General features: G+C 37.8%; 1 protein-coding gene across 4 annotated transcripts in view; it reads right to left on the minus strand.

Moving 5' to 3' along the window:
- Nucleotides 1-20,288, minus strand: part of phkb (phosphorylase kinase, beta) — a 291,164-nt gene that overhangs the window by 134,648 nt on the left and 136,228 nt on the right. For all 4 annotated transcript variants that reach the window (XM_059992920.1, XM_059992921.1, XM_059992919.1 and 1 more), the window contains one exon: nucleotides 19,229-19,323. In XM_059992920.1, coding sequence (XP_059848903.1) covers nucleotides 19,229-19,323 — 95 coding nt within the window. The remainder of the gene's footprint in view (nucleotides 1-19,228; nucleotides 19,324-20,288) is intronic.

Below are 20,288 nucleotides of genomic sequence, written 5' to 3' on the forward strand. Positions count from 1 at the left end.
TAAGATGTCCCGAACCTGGGCATAGAGCAGGCAATATAGCCTGGGGGATGCTCTATCCTCGCGACAGAGAACTCTGTCTATTACCCTGACTATACTGTCCCCAATTACCACATTTCCCTTCTTTCCCACCTCTTGAATGCCTCCCTGAACGATATTGCCACAGTTACATAGAACAGAGAAACTTACAGCACATTAGACTCTTTGGCTCATAGTATTGTGCCGACCATGTAACCTACTTTAGAAACTCCCTAGAATTTCCCTAGCGTATAGCCCTCTATTTTTCTAAGCTCCATCTACCTATCTAAGAGGATCTTACAGTACCCTATTGTATCTGCTTCCACCACTGCTGCTGCACCTACCATTATCTGTGTGAAAAACTTACGCCTGACACCCCTCGATACCTATTTCCAAGCACCTTAAAACTTTGCTCCCTCGTGTTAGCCACTTCAGCCCTGGGAAAAAGCTCCTGGCTATCCACAAGATCAATGCCCCTCATCATCTTATACTCCTCTATCAGGTCACCTCTCATCCTCCGCCGCTCCAAGGAGAAAAGGCCAAGTACACTCAACCTATTATCATAAGGTACGCCGTCCAATCCAGGCAACATCCTTCTAAATCTCCTCTTCACTACTATTCCTAATAGTATCCACATCTTTTCTGTAGGGAAATGACCAGAACTGAACACAGTACTCCAAGTGTGGTGTGATCAAGGTCATATATAGCTGTAGCATTACCTCACGGCTCTTGAACTCAATCCCACGGTTGATGAATGTCAACACACCATATGCCTTTCCTAACAATACTGTCAACCTATGCCGCAGCTCTGAGTGTCCTATCGATACGGACCCCAAGATCTCTCAGATCCTCCACAATGCCAAGAGTCTTACCATTTATATTATATTCTGTCTTCAAATTGCACCTACTAAAATGAACCACTTCACACTTATTTGTGTTGAAACCCATCTGCAACTTCTCAGCCCAGTTCTGCATCCTATCGATGTCCTGCTGTAACCTCTGACAACCCTCCAGACTATCCACAACACCCCCAACCTTTGTGTCATCAGCAAAATAAACCAACCCACCCTTCTACTTCTTCATCCAGGTCATTTATAAAAATCACAAAGAGGAGGGGTCCTAGAACAGATCTCTGCAGAACACCACTTGTAATTTTCTAAAGCTCTAACAGTACCTAGTTCTTGAACCTTTTGTAAGCTTTTCTTTTCTTAACTAGATTTTCTATATACTTTGTACACCATGGTTCTTTTACCCTACCATCCTTCCCCTGCCTCAACGGAACACACCTATGCAAAATGCCATGCAGACGTTCCCTGAACACCTGCCACATTTCTGCCGTGCACTTCCTTAAAAACATCTGCTCCCAAGTTCCTGCCTAATAGCATCATATTTCCCCCTACCCAAATTAAATGTTTTCCCCAATTGTCTGCTCCTATCGCTCTCCAGCGCTACGGTGAAGGAGATAAGAGTTGTAGTCACTACCTCCAAAATGCTCTCCCACTGAGAAATCTGACACCTGACCAGGTTTATTTCCCAACAGCTGATCAAGTACAGCCTCTCCTCGACTTGGCTTATCTACATTTTGCATCAGGACACCTTCCTGAATAGATCCAACAAACTCCACCCCATCTAAACCCCTTGTGCTAAGGAGAAGACGATCAATATTAGGAAAGTTAAAATTACCCATCTGAGGTTGGTTGCTCATCCTTCCTTCAGCCCCCACTGTCATCCATACAGGGAGCAAAAATCTCAGACCTATTGGACAAGCTCAAGGGCAGAGCTTGAGTAAATACTGGAGTTTAGTAGAATGCAAGTGGGGTGGGGGGGGGGTGATCTCATTGAATATTGAAAGGACTAGATACGGTGGATGTGGAGAGCATGTTTCCTTTAGTAGGGGTATCCAGAACTAGAGGACATAGCCTCAAAATTGATGGGTGACCTTTCAGAACGGAGGTAAGGAGGAATTGTTTTAGCCAGACAGTAGTGAATCTGTATTTAAAGCGGCAGTTGATAGTTTCCGGATTGGTTGGGGAATCAAAGGATATGGCGAGAAGGCAGATATATGCGGTTGAGTGGGATCCGGGATGAGCCATAATGGAATAGCAGAGTGGACTCTGTGGCTGAATGGCCTAATTCTGCTCCTTCTGGACTCTGCATCTTTGAGGACTTATTAATCTAACAGCTTCTAAAGTCTCTTTTCTATGTTAGCATTTCATACAGACGACTGATTCCCTTTAGAGATATCTTAAAGTATTATAGGTTGAGCACCCCTTATTTGAAATGCTTGGGGCCAGGTGTTTCAGATTTTTTTGAATTTTGGAATATTTGTAACTATATAATGAGGTACCTTGGGGATGGGACCAAACTCTAAATACTAAATCCATTTACATTACATGCATAGCTTGTACACATACCCTGAGTGTAGTTTTATATAATATTTTTAATAGCTATCACTACCTCAGCCACCCAGGTGGACAGTCAGTGGCTGTTTGGCATCACCATCAGTCCAAACTCTGAATTTATGTAAGACTGGTAAGCAGCCTTTGTCTTACACTTGTTCATCACACATCTAGCACGTACCGATGCAACCATTCGGTGCATTAGATTTTCATCAGTGACGATTTTGGCAAACTCATCAATGAATTTCCCTACTGCTTTGTGATCAACAGATGCTTTACCAGCATAAATCTTTAAAAATTTAATGCTGTGATTTTTCTTAAATTTCTGAAACCAGCCTGCTGAATATTCACAATTACCTTAAATTTTCAATTCATCATGATAGATCTTTGCATGTTTCATGATCAGCAATTAAGTGACATATGTTCACTCCAATGCTGATGAATACACTCTATAAATACATGAACAAGATTTTCATTTTTAGCCTTAAGCAGTGTCTGTCTATTTTTCATTAACTTCTGTTTAATGCGTATGAGGTCACTTTTCAGAAAGGTCTGTGGAGTACAAGAGGCCTGTGTATTGCCTGGGAACACTCCCAGTGTCTTATGGAATTTTCCATTTGTGATGTTATGTCAGTGTTCAAAAAAATTTTGGATTTCAGAGGTTTTCACATCTTGCAATTTTGGATAAGGGGTGTTCAACCTGTATTAGGCCACTGTTTATTCACCTAAAGCTTCTGAGAGTCGAACAACCCTTCTTTGTAATTCCATCATTTATAAGCATATGCTCTTTATTCTTCCTTTTGTAACATAGAAGTGTTTAATTTGTTTTAACATCACATACAAAATCTTGAAAGTTTAGCAAAATCCCTTCTCACTTCTCACTTAAGCTTTCACTTATGACACAGCATTTGTTTACTGGTTAATGTTAGAACTTTTGCAACTCAAAACCATTCATGGGCAATTAACTGTCAGTGAAAATATTTAACATATGCTCTATCATTCGTTAGCTGGGGAAGTTGTACCGTGGAATAGGAAATGTTTTGTTGTTTCCCTGAAGTAAATTTTACCATGCTAAAGGAGGATAGAGCTTTCCCCAGATGGGTAGGCACAAAAGCTTGGAAAAGTATTGTTAAGGAAAAAGGGAAGAAGGGTGCAGGGGAGGTTACTGAAATCTCCAGAATAAAGAAAAAGTGAAAAGAAGGGTGGTGAATACAGGACTGGTGTTATACTTGAGTTCCTTCAGCATACAAAATAAAATAGATGATCTTGTAGCACACTTAGAAATTGGCAGGTGCGACATTTTGGCAACAGAATCGTGGTTGAAGGAAAATCTCAGCTGGAGGCTTAATGTCCAGTATACACATTTTATTCAAGGAACAGGCAGGTGGACAGGGAGTGGGGTAGCTTTGTTGATAAAAAAAAAAGGAAATCAAATACATAGAAAGAAGTAACATATGATCAAATATAGAATCTTTGTGGGTATAGTTAAGAAACTGTAAGGGTAAAGAGCCCTTGACGGGATTATATATAGGCCTTCTAAAAGTAGCCAAGATGTTGGATACAAATTACAATGTGAGGAAAGAAATGGCCAAAAGGGCAATGTTATGATGGAAGTGGGGAATTTCCAAAAAAGCAGATAGACTAGGAAAATCAACTTGGTGCTGGATCCCAAGAGAGGGAATTTGCACAATTGCCTACAAGATGGCATTTTAGAGCAGCTTGTCAGTGAGTCCACTAGGGGAAAGGCAATTCAAGACTGGATGCTGAGTACAATACCAGATTTGATTAGGGAGCTTAAGGTAAAGAAACCCTGAAGAGGAGTTGATGATAATATGATAACATTGAGTTTAACAGTTTACATTAACAAACATTAACTGTTTGAGACTGAGATGCTATTAACAGATATATTGTTATTACATTTGAGTTAAGGTAATTACAAAGGCAAGAAAGAGGAGCTCTCAATTAAAGTTGATTGTGAGGGGACACAAGCTGGGAGGATTGTAGCACAGTAATGCCTGGAGATTTTGAGAGTAATTTGGAAGACACAGGATCAGTTCTTCCCAAAGAAGACAAAGCATTCTAAAGGGAGGATGAAGTAGCTGTGGCTGACAAAGGAAGTCAAAGGCAACAACATAAAAGCAGAACAGAGGGTATACAATATAACCAAAATTAGTGGGCAGCTAGAGGATTGGGAAGCTTTTAAAAACCAACAGAAGGCAACTAAAGAGTACTAAGGAGAGAAAAGATCAAATATGAAGGTAAGCTAGCAAATAATATAAAAAATGGATACCAAAAGCTTTTTTCAGACATGCAAAGAGTAAAAGAGACACAAGAGTGGACATCAGACTGCTGGAAAATGACATGAGAGGAGTAGTAAAGGGGATCACAGGAATGACAGATGAACTCAGTAATAAGTATTTTACATCAGTCTTCACCATGGAAGACACTAGCAGTATGTCAGAGGTATAAATGTCGGCAGAAATGAGTGCAGTTGCGATTACTAAGGAGTAGGTGCTTGGGAAGCTTAAAGGCTTGAAGTCTCCTGGACCAGATGGACTACACCCCAGGGTTCCGAAAGAGGTAGCTGAAGAAATTGTGGAGGCCTTAGTAGCGATCTTTTAAAATCATTCTGGAATGGCTTTAGAGGACTGGAAAATTGCAAATGTCACTCCACCCTTTTGGAAAAGATGTAAAAGACAGGAAATTATGGGCCACTTAACCTGACTTCAGTGGTTGGGAAGATGTTGGAGACAATTATTAAGGATCAAGTTTTAGGGTTACTTTGAGGCACATAGTAAAGTAAAGCTTGGATTCCTTAGTGGAAATTTTGCCTAACAACTCTGTTGAAATTCTTTGAGGAAATAATAGGCAAGATAGACAAAGAAGAGTCAGTGGATGTGTAATTTGATTTTCAGAAGGACTATGTAAAGGTGCCACACATGTGGTTGCTCAACAAGAGCACATGGTATCACAGGAAAGATGCTGGCATAGACAGAAGATCAGCTGACAGGCAGAAGGTGAAGAGGGGGAATAGAGGGGGAATAAAGGGGGCCTTTACTGGTTGGATGCTGCTGACTAGTGGTGTTCTGCAGGGATTGGTGCTGGGAACACTACTTTACACATTATACATTCATCACCTGGATGATGGAATTAATGGCTTTGTGGCCAAGTTTGGGGATGAGATAAAGTGAAGGGGTAAGTAATACTGAGGAAGCAGGGAGTCTGCAGAAGGACTTGGATGGATTGGGATAATGAGCAAAGAAGTGGCAGATGGAATACAGAAATACTCAGTTGGAAGTGTATGGTCATGCATTTTGCTAGAAGGAACAAAGGTCAACTATATTCTAAATGGGGAGCAAATTCAGAAACTGAAGGTGCAAAAGAAGTTGGGAGTTCTACTGCAGGATTCCTGAAAGGGTGACTTGCAAATTGAGTGGTAGTAAGGTAGGTAAATATAATATTAGCATTCATTTTGAGAGAATTAGAACATAAAAGCAAAGATGTATTGCTGAAGCTTTATAAGGAATTGGTCAGTCTACTGTACTGATTTTGTCCATTTACAGTCAATCAAAAGAACACTGGATTAATTCCTCAGTTAACAACCATTAGGAACTAATACACAGTTTTATAGCATTGTCGTAGTTTTTATAATGTTCTAATTTGTTCTATTTTTCAATTAAATACATAATTTGTAACTCAGTTAAACAGTAATTTGTCTTTTTTATATCTTTTTAACTATTTCCATGAAACTTTGGCTAATTGGGGCAGCCATTTAATTGGGCCAAAATGTACAGGTCCTGATGTGTCCTAATCAACCGGAATCCACTGTATGTCCAAATCAGGATGTTGTAGGTGAACCTGCATGTGAGTGTTGCCATATTCCTGCTGCCCTGGTCACTGGTAGTAGAGGTTGTGGGTTTGGGAGCTGACAGTCAGAATAGCCTCAGTAAATAAAAAGCATTGTATTAGCTAAATAATGCGCACTGCAGCAAAAGTACAATATACTGGTGGTAGATACAGGGTGGTGAATGGGGCGCCAATTAAGCAAGCAGACTTGGTTTAGATAGCTTACTTCACAACACTCCAATCTTGCATTGTGTTGTGTAAGCCTGAGCTGTAACTCTTTTTCTTTCTAAATCTTTTTATTAATATTAATAATATGGACAGAATACAGATGATATATTGATAAAGAAATTACCAACATACACATTCCATTACATATGAAAAAAAAACATACATAATAGTTACAATATAAATGAGTTTACCAAGACATAAGCCATAAGATATATGTATGGACATAGTAAATCTAAATATTTCATAATGTATAATATAAAAAAAACAGAAAAAAGAAAGAAAAAAAAAACAAAAAAAAATTTATATAATGCAGAACTAACTAATCTAATCTAATAACTATAGCTAATAAGTAATATATAAGAAAAAAAAACAAACAAAAGAGAAGGAAAAAAAAAGTGGCTGTTTATAATATCTCACAAAAATAAGTATTCATCAATGCCGTCACTTCCGGTCCTCTCAAAATACATAAGCTAAAAGCTGGGAAATCAAATGTACTTGGCAAAGGGTCATATTACATCATATGAAAATGTTGAATAAATGGTCTCCATAACTTTTCAAATTTAATAGAAGTCTCAAAAGTACCACTTCTAATTTTTTCTAAATTTAAACATAACATAGTTTGAGAGAACCAATTAAATACAGTGGGAGGATCAATTTCTTTCCAATTCAACAATATAGATCTTCTAGCCATCAAAGTTAGAAATGCAATCATTCGACGGGCTGAAGAAGATAAATGCTGTGAATCTAACATTGGTAAACTAAAAATTGCGGTAATAGGATGAGGTTGTAAATCAATATTCAAAACCGCAGAAATAATATCAAAAATATCTTTCCAATATTTCTCCAAAAATGAACACGACCAAAACATGTGAGTTAAAGACGCAATTTCAGAATGACATCTATCACAAATAGGACTTATATGAGAGTAAAAATGAGCTAATTTATCCTTGGACATATGGGCCCTATGTACAACCTTAAATTGTATTAGTGAATGTTTGGCACATAACGATGATGTATTAACTAATTGAAGAATTCTATCCCAATTCTCACTAGAAATACTAAAACTAAGCTCTCTTTCCCAATCCTGTTTAGTCTTATAAAGGGGCTCTGAACGTATCTTCATAATTATATTATAAAGTTTTGAAATAAGCCCTTTTTGAAAAGGGTCTAATTCAAATAAACTCTCCAAAGTATCTGAAGGCACAAAATTTGGAAACGTAGAGAGTACAGAACTTAAAAAATGTCTAATCTGTAAATATCTAAAAAAATGAAATCTCGGCAAGTTATATCTGTTGGATAATTGTTCAAAAGACATGAAACAATTATCTAAAAATAAATCAGAAAATCTTAGTAATCCCTTAGTTTTCCAAGCTGAATAAGCTTGATCTATAATGGAAGGGTGAAAAAAACAATTAGATACAATAGGACTATTTAAAACGAATTGAGTCAACCCAAAAAATCTCCGAAATTGAAACCATATACGCAATGTATGTTTAACTATCGGGTTGTCAATTCGTTTCGGCAATTTAGAAAGAGCAAAAGGGAGAGAAGTCCCTAAAATAGAACCCAAAGCATAAGCTGATACTGATTTAGTTTCTAAACTCACCCAACAAGGGCCAAAAGATCCACCCCCATCTTTCAACCAGCATAACAAATATCTAATATTAGCTGCCCAATAGTAAAATCTGAAATTAGGTAATGCTAACCCGCCTTCCTTTTTTGTCTTCTGTAAATATGTTTTACCTAACCTGGGATTTTTATACTGCCATATATATGAAGAAATTTTAGAGTCAACATTAGTAAAAAAAGATTTCGGGATAAAAATTGGTATCGCTTGAAAAATATATAAAAACTTAGGTAAAATAACCATCTTAATAGCATTAATCCTGCCTATTAGAGATAGAGACAAAGGTGACCACCTAGTAAACAAACCTTTAATCTGATCAATTAAGGGTAAAAAATTAAATCCAAACAAATCTTTATGGTTCTTTGTGATTTTGATCCCTAAATAAGTAAAAGAGTCATTAACTAATTTAAAGGGTAAATTTCCATAAATTGGGACCCGTTTATTTAATGGAAACAATTCACTTTTATTAAGATTTAACTTATACCCAGAAAACTCACTAAATTGAGCCAATAATGATAAAACTGCTGGAATGGATTTCTCCGGGTTAGAAATGAATAGTAATAAATCATCTGCATACAAAGATAACTTATGAATATCTGTCCCACGATTAATACCCAAAATATCCTGTGATTGTCTGATGGCAATTGCCAAAGGTTCTAAGGCAATGTTAAATAGTAATGGACTAAGAGGACATCCCTGTCTAGTGCCCCGAAATAGGCGAAAAAAGGGAGATCTTTGATTATTGGTAACCACTGAGGCTACTGGAGTATGATAAATCAATTTAATCCATGATATAAATATCGGACTAAAATTAAACTTCTCCAACACATTAAATAAGTAAGGCCATTCAACTCTGTCAAATGCTTTCTCCGCATCTAATGAAATCACGCATTCTGAAGTATCATGTGAGGGAGTATAAACAATATTCAACAATCTCCTAATGTTAAAAAAAGAATAACGATTTTTAATAAAGCCAGTTTGATCATCTGAAATAATTTTGGGTAATACCTTCTCCAATCTAGATGCCAGTAACTTAGAAAAAATCTTGGAGTCTACTTTCAAAAAAGATATAGGTCTATAAGAAGCACAATTAGTAGGGTCTTTATCTTTCTTCAATATTAGAGAAATGGAAGCTCTATAAAAAGATTGTGGCAAATTCCCTAATCTAATGGCCTCCTCAAAAACCTTACCTAACCAAGGGGAAAGAGTAGCGGAAAAAAATTTAAAAAATTCAACTGTATAACCATCTGGACCCGGTGCTTTCCCAGAATTCATTGAGGAAATAGCCCCTTTAATTTCTACATCTGTAATAGGAGTATCCAATATCAAAAGATCATCAGATGATAACCTTGGAAAATTTAATTTCCCCAGAAAATCAGACATGGTATTATAATCTTGAGGAAATTCAGATTGATACAGGGAGGTATAGAAATCTTGAAATGCCTTATTTATCTCATCATGATTAACTGTCAGATTCCCATTCTGCTGACCAATCTTAGTGATTTGACGTTTAACCAGAGCATTCTTCAATTGACTAGCTAACAGTTTACCAGATTTATCACTATGTATATAAAAATCAGATTTAGTTTTCATTAATTGATTTTCAATCGAGGATGTAAGTAATAAACTATGTTCCATTTGAAGTTCAACCCTTTGTTTGTAAAGCTCCTTACTAGGAGCAATCGAATATTTCTTATCAATCTCTTTAATTTTATCAACCAATAAAAGAGTTTCCATCTTGATACGTTTCCTCAAACCAACAGAATAAGAAATAATCTGTCCACGTATATAAGCTTTAAAAGTGTCCCAAAGTGTTCCGTAGGAAATATCATCCATAGAATTAGTTGAGAAGAAGAAGTCGATCTGCTCCACCATAAATTTAATAAAGTCAGAGTCTTGCAACAAGGTAGAGTCAAATCGCCATTGTCTAGCATTAAAAGCTGTATCCGTAAATTTCATAGAAAGTAATAACGGAGCGTGATCAGAGATAGCTATAATATCATAGTTACAACCGATTACCAATGGAATAAAACAAGAGTCTACAAAAAAATAATCAATTCTTGAATAAGAGTGATGAACATGTGAGAAAAAAGAAAACTCTTTGTCATTAGAATGCCGAAATCTCCAAACATCAAAAACTCCATTGTCAGTCAAAAAGGAGTTAATACAAGTGGCCGACTTATTAGGTAAAGTCTGAATAGATAAAGATTTATCCATCAGAGGATTTAAACAACAATTAAAGTCACCACCCATTATTAACTTATATTCGTTTAGATTGGGTAAAGAAGTAAATAAAGACTTAAAAAAGTCAGGACAATCCACATTTGGAGCATAAACATTAACCAAAGCAACCTTTTTATTAGAAAGTAAACCCGTAATTAACAAAAATCTGCCATTCGGATCCGAAAAAATATCATGTTGAACAAATGAAATAGAGGAGTCAATAAAAATTGAAACTCCTTTTACTTTAGCATTCGAATTTGCATGATACTGTTGACCCCGCCAAAATCTAAAAAAAACGAAATTTGTCCTCCCTCCTCACATGAGTTTCTTGTACAAAAATGATATGAGCATTAAGTCTTTGGAATACTTTGAAAATCTTCTTTCGTTTAATTGGATGATTTAAACCATTAGTATTCCAAGACACAAAATTAATGGTCTGAGCCATAATTCTATAATCAACCCTTCGGTATAGAAAGGGTTAACCAACTTATAAACTCATGCACCCGGAAGAGGAACAAAAGTAGTGAGAAGACCTGGAAGTGACGACAACACAGACATATTTGAAGTTCAAAAACAGCCCAAATAAAAAAACTAACACAAACTGGTACAAAAAAAATAGAATTAGAAAACAGACCATCCCCCCACCCCCCGAGAAAAAGAGAAAAAGCCAAAATATGACTTAAAAAGAGAAAAAGTAAGACTAATCCTACCCCCATGTCAGCTGAAGAACACTCCATATAAAAAGGATATATATAAAAGAATCACCCCGACTTTAAAAATAAAATCGCTATAATAAAAACCATATTTCTAAGTATAGTTAGTTGTAAAAAGAATAAAAATATAATCACTAAAAACAATTATAACTCGGGCTGTGGCCCAGACAAAACAAAAAATATTTAAGCTAAGATAAGCGATGCCTTGTCTAGAAGAAACACGAAAAATATAAACATAATGCCATCTTAAGCAAAACCAAAAATCTTTTCCAAAAAACCACCATCTTAATCAAGGAAAAATTTACCTTCAAAGAATTAAAAATATACCTTCGAAGGAACAAAGTTAATAGACAAGTATGTAGTTAAATGATTAAAGTGTATAAGGCAAAAACAATTAACATGACGCAAACACACTTTAACTTGAGTATAAAGTGTAGGATGAACCTACACCAATAACCAGATTATAATTCTGGTTTAAGAGATCGAGAACCATCTTATACGATCAGAATCATTCATTTATTAAAGACTGGTGTCTGTAGAGGTAGGGAAGTTCTCCTCCAGATATTTTCTCACTTCTGAAGTTGAAAGGAAAATTTGTCGTGGAGCATTCGACGGAGAAATTCGAAGCTTCGCAGGGTATAGAAGCGCAGGTTTCAGATTTTTCTCATAACATTCAGCCATCAACGGTTTAAAAAGAAGCCTTCTTTTTAAAAGATCTGAACTAAAATCTTCGATCAGACGGAAGGAAAAATCTTTGATTTTAATCATTCCTAGTCGACGAGCTGCTCTTATAACTAGTTCTTTGTCATGTACATAATGGAACCGGATAATTATCACCGAAGGTTTGTCTGTAACACTCGGTGATCGACGCCGAATTCTATGTGCCCGATCCAATAAAGGAGGGTTATTCGGGAAAATTGTCGGAAACGCTTCTTTTAAAAGTTGAGCAAAATATTTCGAAGGGTCATCTTTTTCTATGCCGTCTGGAAGACCAAGTATACGTACGTTCTGTCTTCTGGAGCGATTCTCAAAATCGTCACTCTTGGCTTTAAGGGCTTCCATCAGCTTAATGGTCGAAATTAAATCCTGTTGCAGTTTTCCAATAGTCAAATCTCGCTTCCGAGCTTCTTCTTGCAGAGACGCAATAAGAGTTTGTTGCTGTTTAATTACTAAATCCGTCTTAACCATGTACTCTTGAAAAGCCTTTATATCTTCTTTAAAAAATTGTTGTAGTTCAGCAAATTTTTGATTCAAAACCTCCATAAACAATTCAAAAGTTAATGGTGTTTGTTGAGTCGGAGCCTGCTTTTTTCCGTTACCGTTCGGATTACGTCCGGGATCCCGTCCCTTAGACCTGAGAGACATTTCTGTTTGCATATCATCAAAAGTTCACAACAAACGCTTAGCAGTAAATCCAAAAAAAAATAAAGAAACTTTCGGTATAGGTAAAAATACGCTGAATAAGGGTGATCAAAGGTTAAAAAAAGTAAAAGTTATGGAGCGAATCCAAAACGGTACTCACTCCATGAGCGTCTCCAGCTGACCCCCTGAGCTGTAACTCATTATATTATCATTCTATTGAACCTAGGAAAGACAGCATTAATATAAAATCACAAGTTGACCAAAATACTCAAGTCAGTCAGACAGCATCTGTATAAAGAAAAATGGTTAACGTTTCAGACTGAAGAATTGGTAAAGTGAGAATACAAGTTCGTTTCATTATAATAAGCATGAGAATAGATGCTTGGGACATAGAAAACGTCTATGGTAGGATTCTGAAAACAGTATTCAGATTCAGATTCATTTAAGCATCATGCGTACATTGAAACATATATTTAAATACATTGTTTGCATTAACAACCAACAAAGTTTAAGGGTGTTCTGTGGGCAGTCCAACAGAAAATACAACAAAACAGAAGACAACAAGCAACAAAACAACAGCAAAATAAGCCCTTTCCTCTCTCCTACCCACCTACACACAAGGACAATCCTCCAACCCAAGGACAGACCTCTGGGCTTCCAGTCTCCAGTTTCCAAACGAGGGAGAACCGGACTTCCAATTAACATTCAGGCTTTGATCTTTGATCGACCCCTGGACTACCTGATCATGAGACCCCAAACTCCAGGCTTTAAACACCAGGCTTGATGACTCACTGGCCCTGATGCCTCCTGGTCATTTCAGGATTCATTGACCTGAAACAGCCCGACAATCATGGATGTCCTTCATCACACATCCATGTCGCTGACCTTTTGAGTGCAGAATAGAGGCCTGGACTCAAGGTGTCTTTTGTACCCCATCCACATCACTAGCACTCGAACACAGGTGTACAGTGTAGTGCCTAACAGCCACACAAGTTCAAGTGACTGACACGAGTTAGAAACTTTTCGGCAACAGTCTCCTACTCCAATTAAATGGCATAGAATCTCAACAAAATGAAGGGATTCCTAGATGATTTCTTGATTAGTTTTTGTTCTTTAAGAGTTGGCCCAAATAAGCAGCTGCCTTGATTAACTGATGGCCCAATTTACCAGTATCCACCGAAGATCTCCAGTCTTTCATCACTGCAGGAATTCAATATAGTGACTCACCACTACCATCAAGTCCAATTAAGGATGGGCAGTAAATGCTAGCATTTCCACCATCACCCATGTTTCAGAAAAATTACAACCACACAATCAGGTGTGGCAGTATTAGCCTATATAACAATCATGGCTGGGCAAGTCAAGGTAGCTGACTGCTGATATTGCATCAAGCAAAAGTTTCTTTGACACATAAGCCAGCAGTGCCCAAGCTGAAAATATTTAGTATCTCTTGTAGTCAGAAGGCAATGCAAAGAGGTTCAGATTGGGAGGTCAGTGGCAGGACTGGAGCAGGGCCTGGCTGTGGTGGATGCAGAGGACACAGGTGTTGATCTGTGAGCAACCTGTTGACTGTGATTGTTATAGTACAGCCAGGAATTAGCTTCAGGAGTGGATCTAGGTATCTGTGATCAATGAGAATAGTCAATGGAGAGTCAAATGGGGAATAGAATGGAGGGAGGAGGAGACTGGAGAGAGTGGAAGAGGGATCTGAAATAGAGTACATGAGAGAATACTGAGGAAAAAAGGTGAACAGGGAGGAGATGTAAAGGGAAGTTAAGAGATTATAGGAAAACATTCAAGTGTTTTGCATAATTTCTATGTTTATGAGAAGCAAGTGCGTGTGCAGGTGGATTAGCATATGTGGACTTTTATGCCTATCATCCACTTTGTGCCTATTCTGTCAATTGAGCAGAGCAGGTTTTCTGGTCAGCTTTTACTCCTTACTATTGTTACAACCAAGTTCAGCCAAGGATGTGTCACAACTAGTATGTGATGGTGTCCCACACTGAACAAATACACACGCATGTACCTTTCATTCTTCAAAAATAATTCCTAAACTTGGAATAACAGACATCTCATACAGAAACTTCACAGTGATAGACCTGAACACTGCAACAGTATCAAAGCCAAGGAACTTTGGACACTGAAACAGACTGGCCCCTTGCAGGTGAGACACAACACGTATAAGTGGATGTACTACCTTTTGGAGGAAGAGAACCCTCTCATTATAGGTTTCACCATCAAGGTCAAGATTCTGAGGCTGCTTGGCGATTCTTCCTTGAAGTTAGTAATAGATTAATTAGTCATTCTAAATTGTACTGTGATTAGGTGGGTAGTTGGGTGGTACAGCTCATTGGGCAGAAAGGTCATGTTCCCTGCTGTATTTGGAAATAAAAATAAAATTGTGACGCTTTAATTGCATTAGATACCACCTCTAAGGTAAATTAAACATTATGTTGATCAGTGGATTTCAAGCAATGAATGAGGCCATTAAGGAATTGGTCTCTAACCTTAAACAATCACTGGCCTTGCCTCCAATAACAGACAAGCCAATCTTTCTTGGTAATGCCATTGCCAGAACCACAAAGGATGTGCTGCCCTAGATCTTCCAATGGTTTAAAACACAACCTATCCAACAAAAGATGCAGTCCTAGGGATGTTCTAAGACCAAATACTAAGCAAAGGAATATATTGTAAGTAGTGCTCATTGATGTAACATAGAAAAGCACAATGTTTGAGGAGGACATAAGAAACATAAAAATGCTTCTTCAAAAGTTAATTCTTTTAGAAGAGAAAAAATATATTTTTTGAAAATAATTAGCAAAATAAAGTGTTAGAAAATGATACTGTAAACATGAAGAAATCTGCAGATGCTGGAAATTCAAACAACACACATAAAATGCTGGTAGAACACAGCAGGCTAGGCAGCATCTATAGGGAGAAGCGCTGTCAACGTTTCGGGACGAGACCCTTCGTCAGAACTAACTGAGAGATACTAAGAGATTTGAAAGTAATGGGGGGAGGGAGAAATGTGAAATGATAGGAGAAGACCGGAGGGGGTGGGATGAAGCTAAGAGCTGGAAAGGTGATTGGTGAAAGTGATACAGAGCTGGAGAAGGTAAAGGATCAAGGGACGGGAGGCCTCAGGAGAAAGAAAGGTGGGGGAGCACCAGAGGGAGATGGAGAACAGGCAAACAACTAATTATATCAGGGATGGGGTAAGAAGGGGAGGAGGGGCATTAACGGAAGTTGGAGAAGTCAATGTTCATGCCATCAGGTTGGAGGCTACCCAGCTGGTATATAAGGTGTTGTTCCTCCAACCTGAGTTTGGATTCATTTTGACAATAGAGGAAACCATGGATAGACATATCAGAATGAGAATGGGACATGGAATTAAAATGTGTGACAACTGGGAGATCCTGCTTTTTCTGGCAGACTGAGCGTAGGTGTTCCACGAAATGGTCTCCCAGTCTGCGTCGGGTCTCACCAGTATATAAAAGGCCACACCGGGAGCACCGGATGCAGTATACCACACCAGCCGACTCACAGGTGAAGTGTCACCTCACCTGGAAGGACTGTCTGGGGCCCTGAATGATGGTGAGGGAGGAAGTGTAAGGGGAGGTGTAGCAATTTTTCCATTTACAAGGATAAGTGCCAGGAGGGAGATTGGTGGGAAGGGATGGGGGGACGAGTGGACAAGGGAGTCGCGTAAGGAGCAATCCCTGCAAAAAGCAGAAAGGGGGGGGGGGGTGAGGGAAAAATGTGTTTGGTAGTGGGATCCTGTTGGCGGTGGCGGAAGTTATGGAGAATTATATGTTGGCCCTGGAGGCTGGTGGGGTGGTAGGTAAGGACAAGGGGAATCCTATCCCCAGTGGGGTGGCGGGTGGATGGGGTGAGGGCAGATGTGCGGGAAATGAGAGAGATGCGTTTGAGAGCAGAGTTGATGGTGGATGAAGGGAAGCCCCTTTCTTTAAAAAAGGAAGACATCTCCTTCGTCCTGGAAAGAAAAGTCTCATCCTGAGAGCAGATGCGGCGGAGATGGAGGAATTATGAGATGGGGATAGCCTTTTTGCAAGAGACAGGGTGGAAAGAGGAATAGTCCAGGTAGCTGTGAGAGCCTGTAGGCTTATAGTAGATACCAGTAGATAGGCCGTCTCCAGAGATGGAGACAGAAAGATCAAGAAAGGGGAGGGATGTGTCAGAGATGGACCAGGTAAATTTGAGGGCAGGGTGAAAGTTGGAGGCAAAGTTAATGAAGTCAACGAGCTCAGCATGCGTGCAAGAGGCAGCGCCAATGCAGTCGTCGATGTAGCGAAGGAAAAGAGGGGGATGGATACCGGTATAGCCTTGGAACATGGACTGTTCCACAAAGCCAACAAAAAGGCAGGCATAACTGGGACCCATACGGGTGCCCATGGCTACACCCTTGGTTTGGAGGAAGTAGGAGGAGCCAAAGGAGAAATTGTTGAGAGTAAGAACTAATTCCGCTAGAAGGAGGAGAGTGGTGGTAGAGGGGATTTGGTTAGGTCTGGAAAATGATACTGTATGTTTTATAAATAGTACTTTGAAGATCAAAGGGCTTCTCACTAACACATGCCACATGTCATGCCCTGACAAACTAGGAAAGGAATTAACTAAAGATGTACAAAAGTGGCAATTTTAAAGTACAAAATATATCCTCATTATCTTACTTTTTTCTTAATCATACTTACTACACAGTACCTATTTGTAAGTTGATGTCTAAACTTTGAACAGCACTACTGGATATTTCACTATTTCATTCTACATTGCATTAGATCTAAAAGTCTTTGATATGCATGTTAGCAGTAATATTCATCATATTCACAGTTTATTCTTTTGCTAAATGAACTACCACTGATAAAATAAACTGGTCTTGAGGAACCCTGCTCATAAAACAATTAAAATAAATATAAGAGCGTCCCTAATAAAACACAATTTTTTCATCCTGTTTGAAAGAGATTGTTTTCTGCCAATGATACTGACTTATATTTTTGCTAAACAGAATTCTTTACGTTTCTTTCTAACACAATGTTCATGCTCAGGTTGTCCCACTTGCTTGAGAATAGGAGGGGACTATATAATGGTAGTTGGACAGAGCAGCTGATGGCCAGGGAGCCTAATAGATATGTCATGGCAAGTAAATGATTTGTTTGGCATCTAGTTTGAGCTTTGTGATGTATTCCTACTCTGGGTGAAGCACAAGTGGTGCTGTAGGGACACTTACTTTGAATTCAGCCTTTCTGCCCTCCTTTGAGTTGACTTGCTTCCAAGGGCCTATAATTCCCAGGTACCAGAAGCTAATAATCAGAAGGTTGGTTAAAATGAAAATGAGACACCTGAAAATATGAAATGAAAATATGCAGGTGGCTATCCTGCTTCCCATGAGCAAAATAGTTGCCTGTTTCTCGCCCAATTTACATTAATGTGTCAGCAGGTTTGAGGCAGTTTGGGTTTCTGTTGATGAATGTTTTGGAATGTTAATTTGTGATCCAGTAATAATCTACTGCCTATTGCAATTCAGTCCATTTCATTCCACCTTACTGCAGCCAATGATGTATACTTCCAATGTTACATGTAACCTTCTCACTGTAAGCTCATAGTGAGTTAGCTGTTACTCTGAATACAAACTAACAGCAATATGACTTGACAATGCATAGGAATAATGATGAAAAGGACATTTCGAATAAATAAACATGTCTAGGATAAATACAATTTGGGAAAATACCAACATAAAAGTTTGAATATTCCTTCCATGAGAAAATATAGGCAATTACTTGTATGAATACTGATACATCCAAGCAAATTTACCATTCAGCAGGAAGCAATAATTTAACTCACACCAGTATAAATTCAGATCGAAATTGTATTGACAACATATTTTAAACTATAACAAACAAAGTAAAGGAAAAGGGCCTATTACATATATATTAGTTTATAGTGTGCACATAATTGTGTAGCTCATTGCTGCATAATCAATCCAGTTTGCTTCGCTTCATTTACTCACGGTACCTAAATGGTTGCGCGCTGAAAACCCAATCCAAACGAACCATAAATATCCATGCAATGCTCAAGAAAAGGTGTTGAACGTTCTCCAAGGTCGTATGCTAACTAGCTAACTAAAAGTTATCTGCACACTCTCTGTGAGACCAAAGTTTGCATGTGGATTTTTCTGACCTCAGTATCCATGTTTCCAAATGGGTTCTGTGAGCATTTCACCATGTTCTTACTACAATTTTTGTTGTCTGCTTCCATTTTCTTTCTTTCCCCCATCCTTGGATCCCAACAAAATGTCTACCTTGTCTCTTTTTTTCCTCGCACTCTCTCAATAAAATATATTAACAAGACAAATCCTGTTGGCTAATACAACAGGCCTAATTTCATCAAATGAAAAAAAATAATACACAATTGTATAATGTAATTAAAGGAACACTTCGTGCATTTTTAGAAAATCTGCAGAAAATAAAATACCCCACAGCATATCTGTGTTAATAACATCTTAAACCAGGGTAACACGTACATATTGATCATCTTTCTTAACTGATCCAAACAAGACAATTCTATATTGGATGTTCAACTTCACAGAAGCACCATAGTTGTCTCTTAAGAAACTAATTTTGTCATGCAAAGCAGTTTCAGTACGATTACCAAAATTAATAAATAAAGAATTTAAGAGGTACAATATCTTGTTGAAGCATCTTTTTCTCTTTCAAGCATCATTTTCTTGTCTTTTCTTACACTTTTCATCACTTGTAATTAAAAAAAACAAAATTGAAGAGAATTATCTTTGAACTAACCTGATTGGAATACCTCAAGCTTATATTCCTTTGTTCCTTAGGAGGAATGTAACGCCTACATGGATCCACATCCTGTGGGCTGATCAGTTCATCCACTATTATGGACAACACATAAGAAAGTAGGTTAATTTTTACTGAAAATTAAGAATATTTTATTTTGCTAATCCATAAACTATCATCTATTCATTTTGAAAAATAAAGAGTGTTTATCATTGGACACAATTCGTGGGTGTTCAGAGATATTGATCGGATTGTGAGAGTGACTAATTAGAGGCTAGACAACTAGAATCAACAAATTATTGTGTGGATATCATAGCCAAAGTTCGTAGTATCTGAGAATTCATGAGTTGCTTGGCAACAACATTACTCAAAAAATGATATGTTTTACACTTCTAAAAATGCTATGTTTTCCTACAAATTCAAACTTCATAAAATGGGCTGTAAATAATGATCTGAATCAAGGTCATAGATAATCTATCCTGTGACTGTAACACATTAAGCCTCCTTATTCATTGGAGTGTTTTATAGCCTTTGATTAAATCTATCAAGTCAAGCCCCCATACCATCCAATTTTTCAATTACGTTCAACATTTTTCACCAATAGTACCCAATTCACCTGCAAACCAGCACTTATTATCCCGTCAATCCAAAAATTGACTCCTGACTCGTTCCTCTAATCAGAGAAAATACAGGGACAGAACATTATGACATTGGCAGCAATGCCCTTGAAATATGAAAAATAAAAATTAACTTAATATCCTTCAAAAGTCTACTCCTGATCTGCCCCTCTTTCCCTATCTGCATTTACTTGTTCCCTTTTCACATCAACATTTTGCTTCATCAAATTCTCATTTTCCACCATCTTTCTCAACTATTAGTCTTTACTCATAGACTAATTGCTCAACTTCAGGACAATTAGTAAATTCCTCCACGAGAAAGAATTTGTCTACATCTTCAGGTCACAGGGATTCCATTCCACTTCCCAGTTTATGACTAGAAATGAGCCATAATTTTTGCAATTTTGGCATTATGCTCAACACTGCTGTATTCCATGACAAAA

This window comes from Hypanus sabinus, chromosome 17, assembly GCF_030144855.1.
Source record: "Hypanus sabinus isolate sHypSab1 chromosome 17, sHypSab1.hap1, whole genome shotgun sequence".
Taxonomy (NCBI): Eukaryota; Metazoa; Chordata; class Chondrichthyes; order Myliobatiformes; family Dasyatidae; genus Hypanus; species Hypanus sabinus.